This window comes from Dipteris shenzhenensis, chromosome 7, assembly GCF_047967505.1.
Source record: "Dipteris shenzhenensis isolate YYH24624 ecotype China chromosome 7, Dip_SZ_1.0, whole genome shotgun sequence".
Lineage (NCBI taxonomy): Eukaryota > Viridiplantae > Streptophyta > Polypodiopsida > Gleicheniales > Dipteridaceae > Dipteris > Dipteris shenzhenensis.
Window position 1 is genome coordinate 37,428,980 of NC_141602.1, and position 18,770 is coordinate 37,447,749.

Consider the following 18,770-nt stretch of genomic DNA (forward strand, 5'->3'; position numbering starts at 1 on the left):
ACAACCTATTTTGGGAGAGACGAGAGTACTCGTCCTCAAGGTTAAGCATATATTGCGGCTGTAGAAAACGAGCTTTGAGATCGGTAACTAACGTTGCCCAAACAAAATTCGTCTTATAAGTTGTTGGGTCAGTGTGCTTACTAGCCCAATGTTCCCACCAGGTAACCGCCTCACCAGTGGCTGCTAGGTGGACTTTGTCTTGCTCATCTTGAATTTGCACTAACCGAAAAAGAGTGATGAATTGATGAATAAATTGAAGGATAGCTGAGTGGTCACACTTACCATCATACTTAACAAAATTTGGTATGGACCACGTCAGCAAAGTTACTTTTGTCAATGACGAAGTTGTAGCTGTGACTTCTGCCGTGCTCAAACTAGCCTGCCTAGTGACTAGCATCTGTTTGTGCTAGAGGAGCATCGCCCCTGGGTCTATTTTTTGTTGCCTCTCTGCCTGGACGAGCTCTGCGCATCGCAATGCCTCCTCAGTTTTGCACTCCTCACGCATCAACAAGAGCAATTTTTCAAAATAAGAGGTTCCTTTGTCTTCAAGAAGCTTTTCTGCCTCCCTTTCTTCAAGATCTTGTCTTCTTTGGTCCAGCTGTTCTACATGTTCTTTAACTTGTTGTAGGAGGATCCGATTCTGTTCCAGACGATTCTCCATCATCTCTTGAGCACGAGACGGAAGTGTTTCCTTCTGGTTGTCTTTCTCCTCTTCGTAGTCTTCAAATTTGACATCCTTCCCCGAACCTTCCATGGCGCTTGATTGTGTGTCCTTTATGGATGTCAATTCAACCATACACTCGTGGTAGTCTAGCTAGATACAAACCAAAGCTTTGATACCAACGTAACATGCAACGGTTTTCTGATCGTGTAATTACAGCAAGACCTTTAAACCTTTAGCGAGGAATTAGTGTTATGCACCACAAAGAGAGAAAGGAGATGAGGGTAGAGAGAGAATAGAAACGACAACCGATTGGGTCCCTATACCCACTGAGGACCCTCCCCCGATCAAGAGAGAATTTGCTTTAATACTTGGAGAACTAAAAGATACAAATAACACTCTTCAAGAGAGCACGGAAACGCGCTTCTGAAGAGTACACTGTGCACATGTATTGCAGACCCAATGACCTGAGAGGCAACACCAACCAATACCGAGACCTTGATGTTGTCCACACTGACAATGTAGGGCACTTCTGCAAGGCAAGGAAGAGGCTTGTACTGTCCACCGGTATGTAGGTTACTGCGTGAGTAAGAGTGAAAATTCGGGGCGATTCGGTGAAGCATTCGAGGAGTTCTCTGTGTAGTCGTTTTTCTCCCCATTGCAGATTTTCTCACACACAGGGGACATGTGGCATTTTTGCTAAGGTCTAAGTTACCTAAGGTTTATTTGCTAGTAAACTGCAAGGGTTGACTCTCGGTTTCACATCGTCGATTGGGATTTCGGAGTTCCAAGAGAAGAGTCTTACTGAGTTCGATTATACACAGTGACTCCCATGTTTTGAGGCATCTCATGTCCTATTTTCAATAGCGGTCATTGCCGTGGAGCCGTGATTTTTGGGACATACCTTATGCAGATCATATACCTAGATGAATCCAAGAACATTCCCAAACTCATTCTCTAAAAACACAACATAGTGCAATTTCAATCTCATGATAGTCACTCACAAGGTTGAAAACCATAAACTCCATCATGCATAGCAGAGACTAGCTACTATGACATCCCCACTGACATCATCAACGCCCAACAGTGGGTGTAAAAATATGCTCTCACACATACAAATCCACACACCCATACATACTTGAGCATCCATTTATACCTTATGCAAATCACTCTAGTTGCAATCTGAGCCGTGTGCGCTCATTCGTGGTTTGCATTGAGTTACACTTGATGCTTTATTGGCCATTTGAATGCATTGCAATCCTTGTTGGATGCGCTGATAGGCCCAAATTGCCTTGTGGCATGCTCTATTGATGGACGTTTAGCACACAAATGCTATTTTACACAAGTGTTATTTTAGCACACAAATGCTTTATTGATGGACGACTAGCTTTGACGCATTGCGGTTGATACACTCTTAGTGCTCTGCCCTCTTGGATGAGACATTACTAATGCTTATGCCCATAGACGGTGTTTATGCTTGAGGCATTTGTCTCCTATTGACATTGGGTTTGCCATTGTTTTGTCATTGCACGTTGACATTTTCTTTGGGGCCAAATTTGCTCATATGGATGCATAGTATATATGCACATGAGTCAGATGCATTTTGATGCTTTGAGCCTTTGAGGTTTTGTGATATTATCTTCCATTTTGACATACACATTTGGGTGCACCTGGTATTTTGCTTGATTCTTTCTTGCAAGCACTAGCATTTGGGATTTTGCTTTATTTGCATCATGACACCCTCTTCCATGTCTGAAAAGGAGTTTTTCAGCATTAAAAAGTTTGATGGGACAAACTTTTCTATGTGGAAGAACAGATAAGGGATGTACCTATTCAAAAGAAGCAAATTAAAGCATTGGAAGGAGCCTGCAGCTATGTCTGAGGATGATTGGAATGAATTGGATGCATTAGCAAAGTCTACTGTTAGACTTTATCTTGCAGAGTCACTTTATTTCACATTAGTAAATGAGTAGACTACGGAAGATTTGTCAAAAAAATTATTAGCCACTTGTAAGAAAGAAAGAAAGAAAGAAATTTTATTAGAGTCTTCGGAAGAACGATGGGTCTATGAGAAGGACACTTCCTCTAATAAAGTTTACCTCATGAAGAGGTTGTTTGAGTTGCAGATGAAAAAAGGGTCACAATTGCTTCTCACTTGAATGAATTCAATATTATTTTCAGCCAGCTTTAGGCTCAGAAGCTGAATTTTGATGCGGAGACCAAGGCAATATTTGTCACAGGGACGTGCTCCATATGCGCATACATTCTACCGAGGTATGAATGAACCCATCATTGGTACACATGAGCAGATTTTCTACCTACAACAGGAGGTGAGAGAGTTAAAGATGCAATTGGGAGCTATGACAGCTAAACTCTAGGTTCTTGAAAGCAGGCAATGATAGATGAGGTAGTAAAAGCTTGCAAAGCTTCTCCTCGTAGCCCTCAGCTAGTCTCTACAGTTAAAGATCTCATGCACACTAAAGTACAAACAATTAAGAAAGAAGTGATTATGGAGGTTGATACAAAGGCAACAAAAGTGACATCGAGGAAGAGATCAAGGAACATGAAGCTAGATGTGACAATGCACTGAAGATTAGAGTGGGAGGACTCCATGAAGGTTGGTAGAAAGAGGACTCCTTTAATGAGACTCTAGCACATGTCAAAGCAGCCATGCCCAATATTGAATGGAAGGTTGATGACGATGACGATGATGAGGTGATGCAAGTAATATTCGACACTCTAGAGGACATGTTATTATTACACTCAAGTCACAAAGATTTTCGAGGCAAGCTTCTTCGCCAATCCGACAAGCTGAAAGGGAATAAGGTATGGATATTTGAAGAACGCACTCGAGCTCAACTGAAGAATCAGGCAACAGAATTACCCAAGCTCAAGGCTGCTAGGAAGGAATGAAAATGGGCAGTGTACCATGAAGGCATAGCAATCATCAAAGAGTTTAAATCCAAACCAAAAGACTCTCAGTCTAAATGACTGCTTATGTTTTTTCTAGTCTACTATGTAAGTACTCTAAATGACTAGAGCTGCTTTTTGTTGCACTTCCATGTGCCCTCCCTGAGTAGATGTATTAGATGGGTCTTTGTTCTGTCCCATAGACCTGTTGGTCTCCCATGGACATTAATAGATATACACATATACCTTCCTAAGACTATAATATATCCAATTGTACAAATTTAGATTTTTCTTGTTCTTAAGTCCAAATTTCTACAATGAAAAGAAAAATGAGCTAAACAAAAAATAATAATAATAACAACAACAAACGGTTAGACATACCTAGCAAGCAAAGCAACGCTTATGTCTTCATCAGTGCCGAAGCATAAGCAGCTATACTTGGTTTCTAAGACCCGCGGAGTCTCATTATTTTATTGGATCATACCACTTGTATATTAGCAAAGTGATCAAATTACTACATTGAGTGATAAAAGATTCCTTAGATGTAGAAAGGTGGGAAAATCTATGGAATTGGGAAGAGATTGTTAGAATTATTGGCATATTCTAGGCAATGGCCAATGTAATCCATAAGTGAGTTAGGGGCACTTTTCCCTCAATAGGAGGTTTTTCCCCCTAACCACAGTTAGTGGGTTAGTATAGTTTTATCACTTGGACAAAACTATCCTCTCACTTGTACTCACTTTATCTCTTCTATTGCATTCCACGTTTTGCTCTTGCTCACTCTTGCTTCCTACTCCCACAATCTCACATTTGGTATCAGGGCAGCACCTCCCAGACCTGCCTCTGCTTCTGCCTATCCCTTGTCCAAGCCCAGAATTCGTACCGGTAGCACACCATACAAGCAGCTTCAACTCATCCAACTCGTCCGTACAACAGTACAGACACCCTGCTGCTTTCTGTCCGTACACCTGCGCCAGCTTTCCGTACAACCTTCTCGGGCCGTATAAGTCATGCACTACAACCATCGTTCGTACAAGTCCTGCACTACAAGCATCATCCGTACAAACACCGTTCGTACAAGTCCTGCGCTCCTGCAGTCCGTCGACCATACGTGTGGCTCCGTACCTAGTACAGATTCTGTATGTTGTACGGACAACTTTGCCGTACAACTCTACGCTGCTTGTACATCTGCGCACCTTGTCCATACATCTCTACATAGCTGACCGTACAATTGTTTTGTACGGTCCTGTGCAGTACAGCCATACAGTCTGTACTGTACGGACTGTCCTAACGCTACAGATCATAAATGCCTGCAGCTACCTTGTGTTAGAAATCGACCAACAGAGGGTACGCATAGCGGAAGCCTGATAGAATTGCCCAAGAGCTAATGTGGTGGGGGGTGTGGAATCATAAACTTCTTAACTTAATGTGCATAGATGTGCAAGCCAGTAAATAGACAATGCTCAGAGACAAATATAGAAGCAACACTTTATATTTCCGTCTGTCCACAAAGTAGGACACGATACAATACCAAAAGGTTCTCCTACTAGATGTCAAGCACTTCTAGATCTCTGAGCCCGAGCCCACGTGCTCCACCTTGAGCGTATGTAGACTCTGTCCAGAGTGTTCTTCTCAACCTTGCTGCCCTGAGTGTCAGCCTAGGTAGGCAGCCCCTGCCACCCTTTGTCTGCAACACACAGGTCCTCTTGGTCCTCCTGAATGTAGGCTCCAAGATAGCTGCTCCACTGCTCCAAACTGCTTATGAGTGGCTGCTCCAGAAGATGTAAAATGAGGCCAAGGGGCCTCTCCTTTTATAGGGCACAAGACCCTTGAACCAACAGACCTGGTAAAGTTATTTGGGCCGACCAGACTGCCCCCCCCCCCGTCTGTAAACCGACCTGGTTGGGGGCTGTTCTCCAGACCCACCTGGCCACATGGCAGCCCGCCATGGGCCCAGGCACTCTACCCACCTACTCCCTCTATTATAGGCTTGTCGTAGGCCTTGTACCTGCCGCTCCAAGTCTCCTATGCAGGCGCCCATTGGATCCCGCCTGTTGTCAGGCCTATTGCAGGCTCCATACAAGGCCCAAAGGCCCTGCCATGCATGCACCTTTGGCCACTGCAGATCCCACCTTCAGCCAGGACACCAGCAGCCCTATCCTCTATCCAGTAAGCCTCCGTACAGCCCCGTATAGTGGGGCCGTACTCTGCTGATGTCATCGCGCCCTTCACAGGGCCTTGTTGCAAGCCATACGCCTGCTCTAAAGTTCTGTCTTGCCAGGCCAAATCCAGGGCATCCCTCCTGCACAAGGTCTCCTTCTAATGCATTTCTTGTGCTGTCCACATAGCAGCTCACGTGCTGCCCATGTAGCAGCCTAATCATGCTGCCTTGGTCTACCTCCCCCATGCTCTCCTCATTTGGGGGCTTACAGATGGGGAGGTGACCTTTCCAACACCTTGTTCAATTAGGTGCTCCCATTTTGTGACCTTTGCAGGTACATTTTGCATTAAGCCAGAGTTTGGTTGTGAAAAATTACAGATTTGTGGGCAGATTTGAGCACATTGTGTTTGATTTGGGCATTTACAATCAATTTGGGGCTTTTCTTGGATTTGCTCCAATTTCGGGTCAATTTCACCCTGCAATTTGGGGCTTTTGGTCTTGGACACTCATTTTGCAAGATTTGGGGCTTTTGGCCAATTTGCAAGTGTTTTGCAAGCACATTAAGCAAAGTTGGTGAAGGATTTATCATTTTGGTCTGATGCATTTAAAGCCATTGTTTGGCAAATATTTTGAAAGAGAATTTGGGGCAGATTTTCTTACTTTATAGGCTTTGTAGATAAATCTGCAAATTTGGGGCTTTTGCAGATCATTGCAAAATTTGGGGCTTTTGGTCGATTTGCTCTCTTTCAGTTGCAATTTCTTGCAAGAATTTGGGGCTTTTGCATTTTGGATGCAATTTGGCAATGAACAGATTATTTGGGAGCTTTGCAAACAGTTTTAGACTCAGTTTGAGTCACATTGTAGACATTTGCCATTTTTTGGAGATTTTGGGCATTTGCAAAGCATTTTGGTGCATTTCAAGCCTTTGATAGGCTGTGACAACAATTGGCATTTTGGTCAGAATTTTTGGCAGACTTTGGTTGTGCATCTCACATCCCAGGAAGGGATTTCACTTGTCTAGTTCGCTGCATTTTTTAGTTTCCTGGCAGATATGGCTCAAAACAATCCCAATGAGGTCTTTGGAGTCCTCACACAGGAGGATAAGTTGGATGGCACCAACTACTCCTTGTGGAGTTTTATGGTTCGCAACATCTTGGTTGGCAAACATCTATGGGATTATGTCAATGGAGATGAATCAAGGCCAGAAACTGTGGCTGCACTTGTCACTCCCAGTCAAGGTGGAGGCAAGGGCAGAGGTCACGGTGCAGGACAAGTGATAGGAGCAACAACTACTACTTTGGTGGCTCCCACAGCAGAACAGAAGTGGGATCACAAGATGCACAAACTCTTTCAGTTATTTCCTTTTTTGTCAAGAGGTTTATCATTCCTCACATTCGGTCATGCAAGACCTCGAAGGCAACTTGGGAGATTTTAGAGAGCATGTTTGCGGCAAGAAATGATGCCAGAGTTTCCTTCCTAAAGAGAGAGCTATCTCATACACACATGGATGAGGGAGATTCCATGAATGCTCACCTCACAAAACTTCAGAATTTGAGGGAACAGTTGATGAATAAAGATGAGATTATTCCGGATTCAGAGATGATTACCACCGTCTTATCTCAGTTTCCATATCTCGCTGAATTTGTCATTAAGGGGGGGGTAACAATCCTCTCTCTTTAGGACTCTTGTTGCAAGAAGAGCAGACAAGAAAGAACATGGCAACACGGGCTAGCAAGCATGCCATGCTTTTAAAGTTCAGGCCCAAAGGAAAAGGGCAACAAAAGCAACATGGAAATCAGCCAACACATCAACATAAAGCTGATTCAGGACAGCCCTCTCATAAGGCTAAAGGTGATGCAGAGAAGCCTAAGAGGAAGGGCATTTGTCACTACTACAGGAAGCCGGGTCATTCCATTGGTGAATGCAAGAAGCGAATAGCTAAGGAGAAGAAAAAGGATTCGGGCTTGGCTATCTCAAATGCATCAGCTCCTAATGCACATAATGGAGGGGATGTTACAGCCAACTTTGTGGAAGAGCATTATGCCTTTTGTCTTGCATTTCAGATTTTCCAGTGGCTAGTCCAGATACTACAGCCACTCTTGAGGATGACTTGTATGCTTTCTTGACTTGCAGCTATGACCCTTCAAAGGATGCATACTCTTTCAGTGTCAATGAGACACTGAACACTTTGTATTTTGATAGTGGTGCTTCTCAGCACATCACTTCTAGGAAGAGACTTTTTGCATCTCTGCATGCACCACCCACTAAAAAGAAGGTGACATGAGCAAACAATTCTTCTTATTCAGTGTGTGGAGTGGGTGACATCATACTCACCTCCAAGGATGGCACAGATTTCAGAATTACTGATGTTCTTTATGTGCCAGGTATAAAGAAGAATTTACTTTCAGTGTCCTCTCTCAATCGAGGAGGATTTCAGGTCATATTTGATGATCGTAAGTGTGCAATATGTGTTGATGTTGTCTGGCACTTTGTCTCAAGAAAAAATCAGATGTGTTTATGCATTTCAAACACTTTGTGGCCATGCTTGAAAATGAGACAAGACAGACACTCGCACTGACAAAGGGGGGGAGTATATGTCTCATGAATTTGAGGCATTTTTTAAGGAGAAAGGCATCACACATCAGCTTACAATGAGGCTTACACCTCAGCAAAATGACAAATCTGAGCAAAAAAATTGCACTCACATGGAGATGGATAGATGCATGCTAACTAGCAAGAAGTTGCCTCACAGATTTTGGCTCGAAGGCCTCATGTGTGCCAATTATGTTTTGAATCAAGCTCCCACAAAGGCTTTGAAGATAATCACTCCCTATGAGGCTTGGCATAGGAGAAAGCCTTCAGTGGATCACTTTAGAGCTTTTGATTGTGTTGCATATGCCCACGTGTCTTTGGAGTTTCGACATAAGTTGTCAAAGAAGGCACTTAAGTGTATCTTTGTTGGGTATAGTGCACAAAGCAAAGGCTATCGTCTCTACAATCCTACCACACACAAGATTTTTGTGATGTCTCGTGTGTCGTGCTGCGGTCGTCGGGTCGGGGTCTCTGTCACGTTTGCGGCTAGAGACTGGACGATCAATGTCACTCGATGGGAAGAACTCTCTGATCCTGCTTTGAGAGGTGTCTAATGGTGTGGCCAAGCCCCATCGCCTGAGTAAGTACTCTCTGTGTCAAACCGAAAACAGTTCCGAATTGCTTGCTACAGACTCTCAGGGAGAGTAGACTTGAGACACCTTTGCCTGGCAGGACTCATAGTGCAGTAAGGCAAGTAGGGGGGGCTCTTTATTTTCTGTCTATCTGTCTATCTATCTATCTATCATTTATTAAAAATTTTTAAAAAAATCAGGATAAAACAAGTTATGAGTGCAATAAGAAGAACAAATCTGCAAGCACAACAAAAATCAGAGACCAGAAGAATTACAAACTTTGAAGCTATAAGAAAGGTAAGCTTACATGCATAGCTAAAGAGGATGATGAAGTAAACAAAGAGTCATCAAACTATTCGAAAATGACCACAAGCTCCCTACTGGGCTGAAGTACAGCATGTGCACCCTAGGGTGAACGTAATAATACTTACAAGTGAACACTACTACCAAGAAAAACTCGATTGGTATGCCTCAAGATCAACCACCCTAGGCAAAACTATCTTTCCCCTCAGCATAAGGACCATGGGAAGCATCTTGTCATGCTTTCAAATTCACACAGGTCTGTTGCTTACAAGTTGAGCATTATGAAAAAACAAACTTACATTATGATAAGTTGCATCGTCTCCTACACCAAACATTAAAGCCACAGATGGGCATTTTTGAGAGTCCCTGAGAAAATAAACAAAACATCCATGGTTACTAAGAAGTTCAAAATGCTTTAGAAAGCAAACAAAATATGGGCAAACTGCTCACATTAATACAGCCCCAACTTGCATAACTAACAGGCATCAAGACCAATTTTACATTTCAGATAAAGTACCAGGTCTATTACAATTGTACCTCAAATATTAATACAAGATTGAAACGAACATCAAAGGCAGTGTGAAACAACACCTCCAAATCATGGCCTTAACCTATAAAAGGCCTCGTACTGGTAGAAGTGGTGCCAAAAGCCAAGTAAATGAAGAGACACCAAGCATTGGATAAAAGTAAGCATTTCTTGAATAGTTCATTGCTAATATGGGCACAACATATGGCACTTCTCCAAGCACTGTAACTGTTTCTCTTAAGTGGGTACAACGCCCATTTCCCTCTACTGACCCAGCTTTATCATTTGAGGTATAGCACCCTCATGAGCAGTTACATATCCTGAAATCCAGGATTCGTATGTGACCACAGGCCCGATGAGGCTTGCTGGTTATTAAAGCTGAGCATTGCTGCCCAATGTCCTTAGTTCACAATTTGTTTTCGTTCTCAACAAGTTTTTAGTGGCTTCAAAAGCCTCCCCTTAGGTGTATTGTATTACTTCGGGTTGCATTGATGGCTTGTTTTCCATACCTCTTGTTATAGTCCTGTTGAAAAAAATTATTGTTCCCTTTTGAAAAACAGCTACAACATTAATTTGTAAGATTTTCCTTCTTCGCAATCCTTAGGAAGGGCAAGAATGACTCCTATTATATGCAGATCTTGAAAACACAATCAGCTTTGTAGCTGCTGATATGGAGGCAGCTTAAAGTTAGAAAAAGAATTAGATGCGACAATTCAGGAAAAGAAAAGTGGAGGCTGTTTGCTATTTACTTACCCTTGAGTGAACTCATATGGACCAGGAAACTGTATTAGGAAAAACACATCATGACCATCATGGACCACCTGAATTTCAAAACGACATCCGGAGTGAGCCTTCAAACATCTCTCTCTCTCTCTCTCTCTCTCTCTCTCTCTCTCAGGGCACGCCACTGAGCACCCCTTCCCCCTCGCACAGCACCGCCCAGCCTGCCCCCTCCCCTTTCGCATAGTGCCGCTCAGTCCCCCCCCTCCCCTTTTCTCTCGCACAGGCCCTGCTCCCTCAAAAGCGCCCCCCCCTCGCACAGCACTGCCCAGCCCCTCTCAGCTCCGCCACCTCGCAACTCCCCCCCTCCGCTCAGCAGGTCCCCCCCCCCCAGCCCCACAGTCTTTCCCTACTCTCCCCACCTGGGTTCGGGCTGATCTCCCCAGATCAGCTCAGGAGTTAAACACAGCGGGGCTCTGCAGTTCAGGCCAATATGGAACAGAAAAAGATCCCAGCCACCGTTCCTGCCATCTTGACTCCAGTAAAAAGACTATCATACTGTTAGAAATAAACCAACAGAGGGTACGCACAGCGGAAGACTGATAGAATAGCCTAGGAGCTCACAAAGTGTGTGGTGAGTGGAATCACAAACTTCTTAACTTTATGTGCTTCAAATAGATGTGCAGAGTAGTAAATAGACAATGATCCAGCCAGATATAGAAACCACCAAAACAAAATATTTCAGTCCAAAGCTATGGACACAATACAAAGAAAGAGATCCAGAGTCCCACCAAGATGTGGTCCTCTTATCTTACCACAAGGTACTTCTACTATCTGCCAGATATCTCTAGATCATTGAGCCCGCGTGCTCCACCTCGAGTGTATGTAGACGCTCCGTCCAAAGACCTCAGCTCCTTGCTGCCCAAGAAAACAGCCAAGGCACCAGCCCTATGTGAGCTCAGTCTGCAGAAACTCTTGGACACCTCTGCCTCCTGGATGTAGGCCTGAGGGTGTGTGTACTGCTGTTCCTCCTGCTCCCAAACTTGCTGGACTGCTGGATGAATGAATGCCCTGCAATGGGCTCCTTTTCTAGGCCTCTAGGGGCCCCAAAACAGCCGACCAGTCTGCCCCTTATTGGCCAGCTGGAACAGACCCCAACTGACCCCACTCTTGGGCTGTGGGCTGGCCAACCAGCCTTCTTGGCCCTATATAAGGACAGGGTGCTGCCCTTTTGCAGCCCCTCCCTTTGCTGTAGTACCTGGCCCACTGCCAGGCCCTCCTGCAGACCCTTAACCTGCCCATAGATGAGCTCATCCCAGGCCCTCTGGCCCAGGATACTTCTCTTTCCTGATGCTCTAGATCTACCTCTTTCCAGGCCAGTTCCATGCCTTGTTCCTAGCACCATCTGTTGCAGCCTTCTTCTCCTCTATGTGGCAGCCCCTCTCTCTCTCTTCTTTGGGCATATCCTGCCCTAGGTCTCCCTCCCCCACGCTCTCCTCATTTGGGGGCTTACAGATGGGAGGCGACCTTTCCAACACATACTCTGCCGTCAATTTTACCCCAACACGCAATGACCTATCAGAGACAACAGAGCAAACTTGTAGTAGGACTAGACCCACAAGAACAGATGTCTTTTCTATGGCAAGAGCTTAGAGAAGTCAAGCTTTGACTTGCCTCCTTGGAGAGGACAGTCCTTGACATGGAAAACAATGGAAAACAAGAGGTAATCCAAGAGGTAATGCAGCAGTACCTGCACCGCAGTTGGTATCCAAAGTTCAAGATATCGTCACCACCCAAATCAATTCCATGAAGCATGAAATTAGACAATAATATCAATACATAGGACATGTATGGGGAGGCAAAAGAACAGGAAACCAGGGCTTCCTGTGCCCTCAGTCTACGCTTGGGGGCGCTGCCTGAGACGGCTGGTATCCTGGAGATGGGTGCATGGCAGGAAATATCGATCTCAAAAAATGAAGAAAAATGCCCCAGATTTAATGGGGCTCATAAGACTCAATGTCAGACATCCTTACTATGGTTTCTAGGTCAACATATCTGATCTCAGTAACACACAGAGATGTCACCAAGAACAGCTCTTCGATTACCACATTTGCTTTGGCCCTTGTATCACCCTCTGAATCTGAGTCGGATTCCTTCCTTTTGTTGTTCTAATCCACCTCCTTTCGGCAGTCGTTCACAAAATGTCCTGGCGTGTCACAATAGCACTTCCTCTTCTGCTTCCTCTTGGAAGTGTCCTCGCCATCTGAGTCGTCTTTCTTGGCCATTGTTAGGCTTGCCCTTTCCTTTGCCAACGTAATCCTTCGCCAGCAACACCTTGCCGTGTCGTTGTTGTAGAGCTTCTCTCTAGCTTCTTCCTGTAGCAGTGATGGACCCAACTCAAAAGTCAGAGGTTTGGTCCTCTATCCTGTTGTCACAGTCATAACAAAGCTTTTGAAACTCCGAGGTAGCCTCCTCAGTACCATCAAGGCCAAATGGCACGAGTCCACCTTCTAACCAACTGATGTTAGTTGATCCCTCACCACATTGACCTTCGTCAAGTGGTTATGTACCGAATCTCCCTCATCCATATCAAGATTGTAGAGCTAATCTGAAGAAGCAAGATCCGGGATGTGTTGTCTGTCTCGTACATATCCTTCAGAGTGACCCACGCCTCTACTAACGTCTCCCATCTGGATGTGAGGAAGCACAGGGTCTACCGTAGTCCCAATGATCAATGCCAGGGCATGAACATCTCTATCTTCCCAAGCTTCGAGCTCCTCTCCGTCTACTACCATGAGTATATTCCCCTGTCTGTCCACCATGTCTTCCAGCTTCACCTCCACTCCCATTGTCAATTTCCACAACTTCGGAGCCACTAAATGACTCCGTATCTTCACCTTCCAGATCGAGTAATTTGACCCATCCAGTTTCCCATACTTTCCAAGGTTAGGAGGAGGAAGGGAGAGAAGGGGCTGAAGGGGTCGACATTTCTACTGCTAAACCAGACAACAAAGTTGATCAAACTCAATCTTCAGTAGACCAGAACTTTGAACGCACCTGACTAAACCTGAATCACCCTCCTCCTCGCAAGGGCACAGTCTTCTAATCGTGGAAGTCGATTCCCAAGAGCTTCTGAATGAGGGTTGTCCTTCAGCAAGGTCCCAACCTTCAAGCTCCCACACATGTGAGCCTCCTACTTGGCTCTGATACCATGTTAAAAATGACCAACAGAGGGTACACACAGTGCAAGACTGATAGAATTGCCCAAGAGCTCACACAGTGTGGTGTGGGGTGTGGAATCACAAACTTCTTAAACTTATGTGCATAGAATAGATGTGCAGACTCATCAATAGACAATGAACCAGCCAGATAGAGAAACCGCCAAAGTAATATATTTCCGTCCAGAGATATGGACACAATACAAAAGAGAGAGAGATCCAGAGTCCCACCAATGGTGTGGTCCTCTGATCTTACCACAAGGTCCTCCTATCTGCCGGCTATCTCTAGACTCGAGCCCGCGTGCTCCACCTCGAGCATAAGTAGACTTTCCGTCCAGATCACAACACCTTGCTGCCCTAGAAGACAGCCAAGGTCCAGCCTCTAGGGAACTCAGTCTGCAGCACACATTTCACTCTCCTTCACCCCCAGTGTGAGGCCCAAGGGAGTGGCTTCTGGCTGCTCCTATCTGCTCCTGCTCTTGCTGGATGGTTGGATGAATTATAAGGCCCAGTGCCTCTCTTTTTATAGGCGCAAAGCCTGCTGCAAAAAACCAACCAGCAGCATCATTCTGGCTGACCCAAACAGGCCGACCAGTCTGCTGCTAAAACCGCCCCAAGGGGCTCTCAAAACAAGGGCCTTTGGCCCTCCATTCCATGCAGGGGACCAGCCCCTAGGTCTGCCCATGTGCTGGCCTGGTTGGCTGGCTCCAACCAGCCCCACCAGCCCTATCTAGTGGCTGACCCAGCTCCTGCTCCCCCCAGCCATGTCTGCGCCATGCTGCAGCCCTTTGCCGGCACCATGTCCTGCCTGTACACGTACTGTCCCGTACAAGGTCCATACCATTGCTGACATCATCTGCTCTGTCCTTGACAGTCCCCTCACCATTCTCTGCCAAATCTGCCCTCGAGGCAAGCTTCCTTCTGCCGGGTACTCTCCTCTCTTTGTGTGAGGTGCTGCCCATGTGACAGCCCCCTCCCTCTCTCTTTTCTTTTGCCCACATGGCAGCCATGCTGCTGCTCATGTGTCAGTCTCTCAAACCCTAGGTTCACCCCCATGCTCTCCTCATATGGGGGCTTACCGATGGGGAGGTGACCTTTCCAACAGTGGCAAGGAGCTCACCTCAATTCAGCTCAAGGCAAAAGAAACAGAACTGGCTAAAGCTCGGAAGGAAGGAAAGTGAGCTGTCTACAGAGAAGGGAAGGAGATAATCAGAGACTTCAAGCCTAGACCCAAAGACTCTCAATCTTAAACTGATGCAAATGACGGCTTTCTATCTTTAAATTAGATTATAACTAGTCTATAATAATCTCAAAGATGCTCTATGCACTCCCTAGAGATGCCTTGTGCACTCCCTCAACTCTCTGGTACTCAAATGTAATAGTCACTCTTTTTGGCTATACTTTGTCTTATAGACCCGCGAGGCCTCTTGAAGGCGTTTATATCTCCTCTCTCTCTCTCTCTCTCGCTAAGATACATGTGCACTCATCGACTCTCTAGTTTTGTCCAAATGTGTAAGTCTTCTTGACATTTGGCATTTTTGTCCCATAGGCACGTGAGGTCTCCTGCACGGACGTTGATATGACATGAAGCGGTTCACATTTGACAGATCCCCAGTTGAGATCGTCTCCTCATATACTTACTTGGGTGTTGTCTTCTCTCGCCCGATTTTCACGATGAGGCCAGCGATGTAGGCACGGCTGAGCAGGGGATATGCCTCACTTGCTCGACTCGAGAGACAGTGCTTCCACTCACACTTTCAGGATCCTCGAACCAAGGCTCTTCTCTTTGACTCCTTGGTTCGACCAGCTGGCATGTATGGTCGCCCTTGTTGGGGACCCGGTCTCTTAGCACAGTGGGCACGAGTAGAGCGACTACAGATTCTCTTGCTCTCACTGATGATCTGGAAGAAACCATCGGTGCCACATCATATCATTCAAGCCGAGTTTGGCGCTTCTCCACTGCAGCTCGATGCAGCATTCCAAACCATTACTTATTTACACTGTGTCGGACAATATGGAGACTGCACATCAAGGAGACGGGCTACCATGGCTGGCTATGGCTTCGTCCATGAGTCTTGTAGATGGAGGGGACGAGAGCTGAAGTGGAAGTCAGCTCTGAATGTTGTAGCAGGTCCAAAACTGATCAGGTGGCTATCTCGAGTATGAAGTACCAGGCCTCCAATACGCAAACTGACTGTTGGAGATGAGCTGGAGGCTCGGATCAGTCCTGAAAATGCAGCAGCAACCCTAAAATGAGTCACAAATGCAGTAGGATCCCTCACGTGTGCAAGACGGCTAAGGATGATCTCAAAATCTGCAAGATGGCTCAGAAAAGACAACTTCGAGGTGCTGCAGCAGAGATTCAAAGGTTTGGGGTGCTCCAAAAGGCACAAAGCAGCAATAAGACCTCCGAAATGCAGAGGCTGATGAATTCACAGCACTTGGGAGGGGCTGAAACTGCTCGCAGGTAATGGCTATGGCACTGGAATTGCTTCAAGAAGGTCTGGTATGCAGCAGCAACTTAGGAGAACTTCGAAACAGCCCTCAAAGGTTCCCATTAGGGCAAGAGTGACGAATTAGGGTTAGGGCAGCTATGGAAGGTGGCTCTGATACCATGTTAGAAACATGGTGAAGGGAGAAAGAAAGAAAGTTTATTAAAGTCTTCGGAAGACCGATGGGTCTATGAGACTGCGAAAAAACCTGAATACAATGAGCTGCGGTAGTGGAGCTACTAAACGAGCATCCACACCAATGCAGAATGCAATAAAATGCAAAATGGCAGTACTAAGTCCTAAGTACAAGCCTTATATAGGCTACTCACTCACACACTAGCACCTAGTGCATATGGGATAAGTCCCATGATGACACGTGGCACTCACGCAAGACACACACATAAACTACTAGATCACCTAGTACTACACACTAACACACTCTTTGACATATATATCTCCAACAGCACTCAGATGCCCCGTGTACTACGAGATCCGTGGTCGCTATCATTGTCTCTTTTAGAGACGGCTTTGGATCCCTCTCCATACTCCTTTATACCTAGACTAGGGATGCCTCTTTGCTTTCATTCATGAGGCGGCTCGGCATAGAGAGCACTTACTCAGGATACAGAGACAGGGTTCAGACGCAGAGTTCTTCCAATCACATCATGCAGACCCCGATGACAAACGTAGTAGGGATCCGAAGCCCGAGGCACGGCATACTCGACAACGGACAGACAGCAGATCACACTAGATAACTTCCCATCCTTGTTCCGACCTCGGATACGACCCGCTGGTGCTACAATAGCCTTGGTTAGGCATAGAGCCATTGCCAGGAGATCGAGACGGAGAGCGCCCACATACAGTCGCCAGCGTTCCATCACTGGCTATGCTTCAGCACGACCTCGCCCCCTCACGAGCTCCCCCTGACATTCACACCATACAAGGCCTCATTATACTGGCCAGAGTCAGCATGCCCTAGTGATGTGGAATGATTGACGTAACGATGAGGACTGTGATTATGATGATGACGACGATGATGAGGTTGATGATGATGTCACTACTGATGACATGACTTTAGGACTCACCATTCAGCATGGGTGATGACGCTCGTTTGGTATCTCCATCGTTTCTCCTTGTTGTATCGGGTTTTCTACTAGTCTCATAGACCCATCGGTCTTCCGTAGAATGTAATAAACTTTCTTTCTTTCTCACCCTCAGCACCCCCCCTTCTCTCTCTCTCTCTCTCTCTCTCTCTCTCTCTCTATATATATATATATATATCTATCTATCTATCTATCTATCTTCACAGCGGACGAACAGCAGATCACACAAGATGACTTCCCATCCTTGTTCCGACCTAGGACACGACCCACTGGTGCTACAATAGCCTTGGTTACCTGTGCTCACTGGTTATGTAGCCAACGGAGTGCCACCCGCACATTTTGTGCAATGAACAAGTGACAGAGGAGACCACGACCTCCGCCACACAGCGGAAGACAGCCCAACAAATGCAGATCCGGGATATCTTTGCACCACGGTGCCAAGTTTCGGCTACTGAGTCTCAACCTCTCATTTTTTAGATTTTTGAAATATATAGTATAGTTTAGCATATCACTCAGCAAGGACCCTTAACGCGCCCTCTGCTTCAGCCCTCAACGGCTTGTATGAGTTTCTTTCCATTTGTTGTACTTTGTACCATAGGCCCGTGAGGCCTCCCGAGGACGTTAATCTCTCTCTCTCTCTCTCTCTCTCTCTCTACACACAGAGAGACTTGACTGTTTCGCGAGCATTGTACCGTCACCATAGCTTCATGTACTGAGATGAGCCAATGGAGATAGTGCAATCTTGCACATATTTGGGGGTAGTGTTCACCAGGCTAGGTTTCACAATGACCCATGCAGCTACAGCACAACTCACGCGAGGGCGGTGTGCTCTGGCCCCAGTGTTGGACCCAAATACCCAAAAATGCTTGATGATGGAATTCTGTTCGGAATATGCCTCCAAAGGTATCTTCCCTCCAATTGCCTTCGTTCACTCTAGTTCACAACATGTACAATAAGGCTTAACCTCTATCCTGCAATCATGGTCATCACGAACCCTTTCTGGCTCCACGGAAGCATGCCTAGCACCAATCTAGCAATCCAAGACAATTCTATTTCCTGACTAACCAGCACCAAGTGATCTCTAAACACATACACTTTCGTGATGTAGAGTCCTATATTGAATCTCCCTCATCCATCTTCATGTTGTGATATTGGTTTCGAGGTCAAGTATCCAAGCCTTGTTGTTCACCTCGAACATCTCCTTGAGCACCTTCCATGCCTTTGGTCATGTCTTGAGCAACTGGACATGAGGAAGGACAGCGCCTAGAATAGTCCTAATGACGAAGGCTAGGGCCTCTACATCCTGCTCTACCCAATCCTGGACTATAGCTAGATCTGCTACAAAGGTCAAACAATGTTTTTGATGTCCTTGAGTCTCAACTCCATTCCGGTAATGATTTGCTAAACTCCTCTGACAACAAGATGACTTCGGACCATCATCTTCTACAATGGATAGTTGCACCCATACAACTTCCCGATTTTCCCAAAGTTGGGGATGGGCAATCACCTACC

General features: G+C 45.8%; 1 protein-coding gene across 1 annotated transcript in view; it reads right to left on the minus strand.

Moving 5' to 3' along the window:
- Positions 1-18,770, minus strand: part of LOC147900301 (heme binding protein) — a 38,551-nt gene that overhangs the window by 17,293 nt on the left and 2,488 nt on the right. The window contains exons 2-3 of the mRNA XM_087377281.1: positions 10,479-10,546; positions 9,499-9,565 (exon numbers count right to left, since the gene is read on the minus strand). Coding sequence (XP_087233407.1) covers positions 9,499-9,565; positions 10,479-10,546 — 135 coding nt within the window. The remainder of the gene's footprint in view (positions 1-9,498; positions 9,566-10,478; positions 10,547-18,770) is intronic.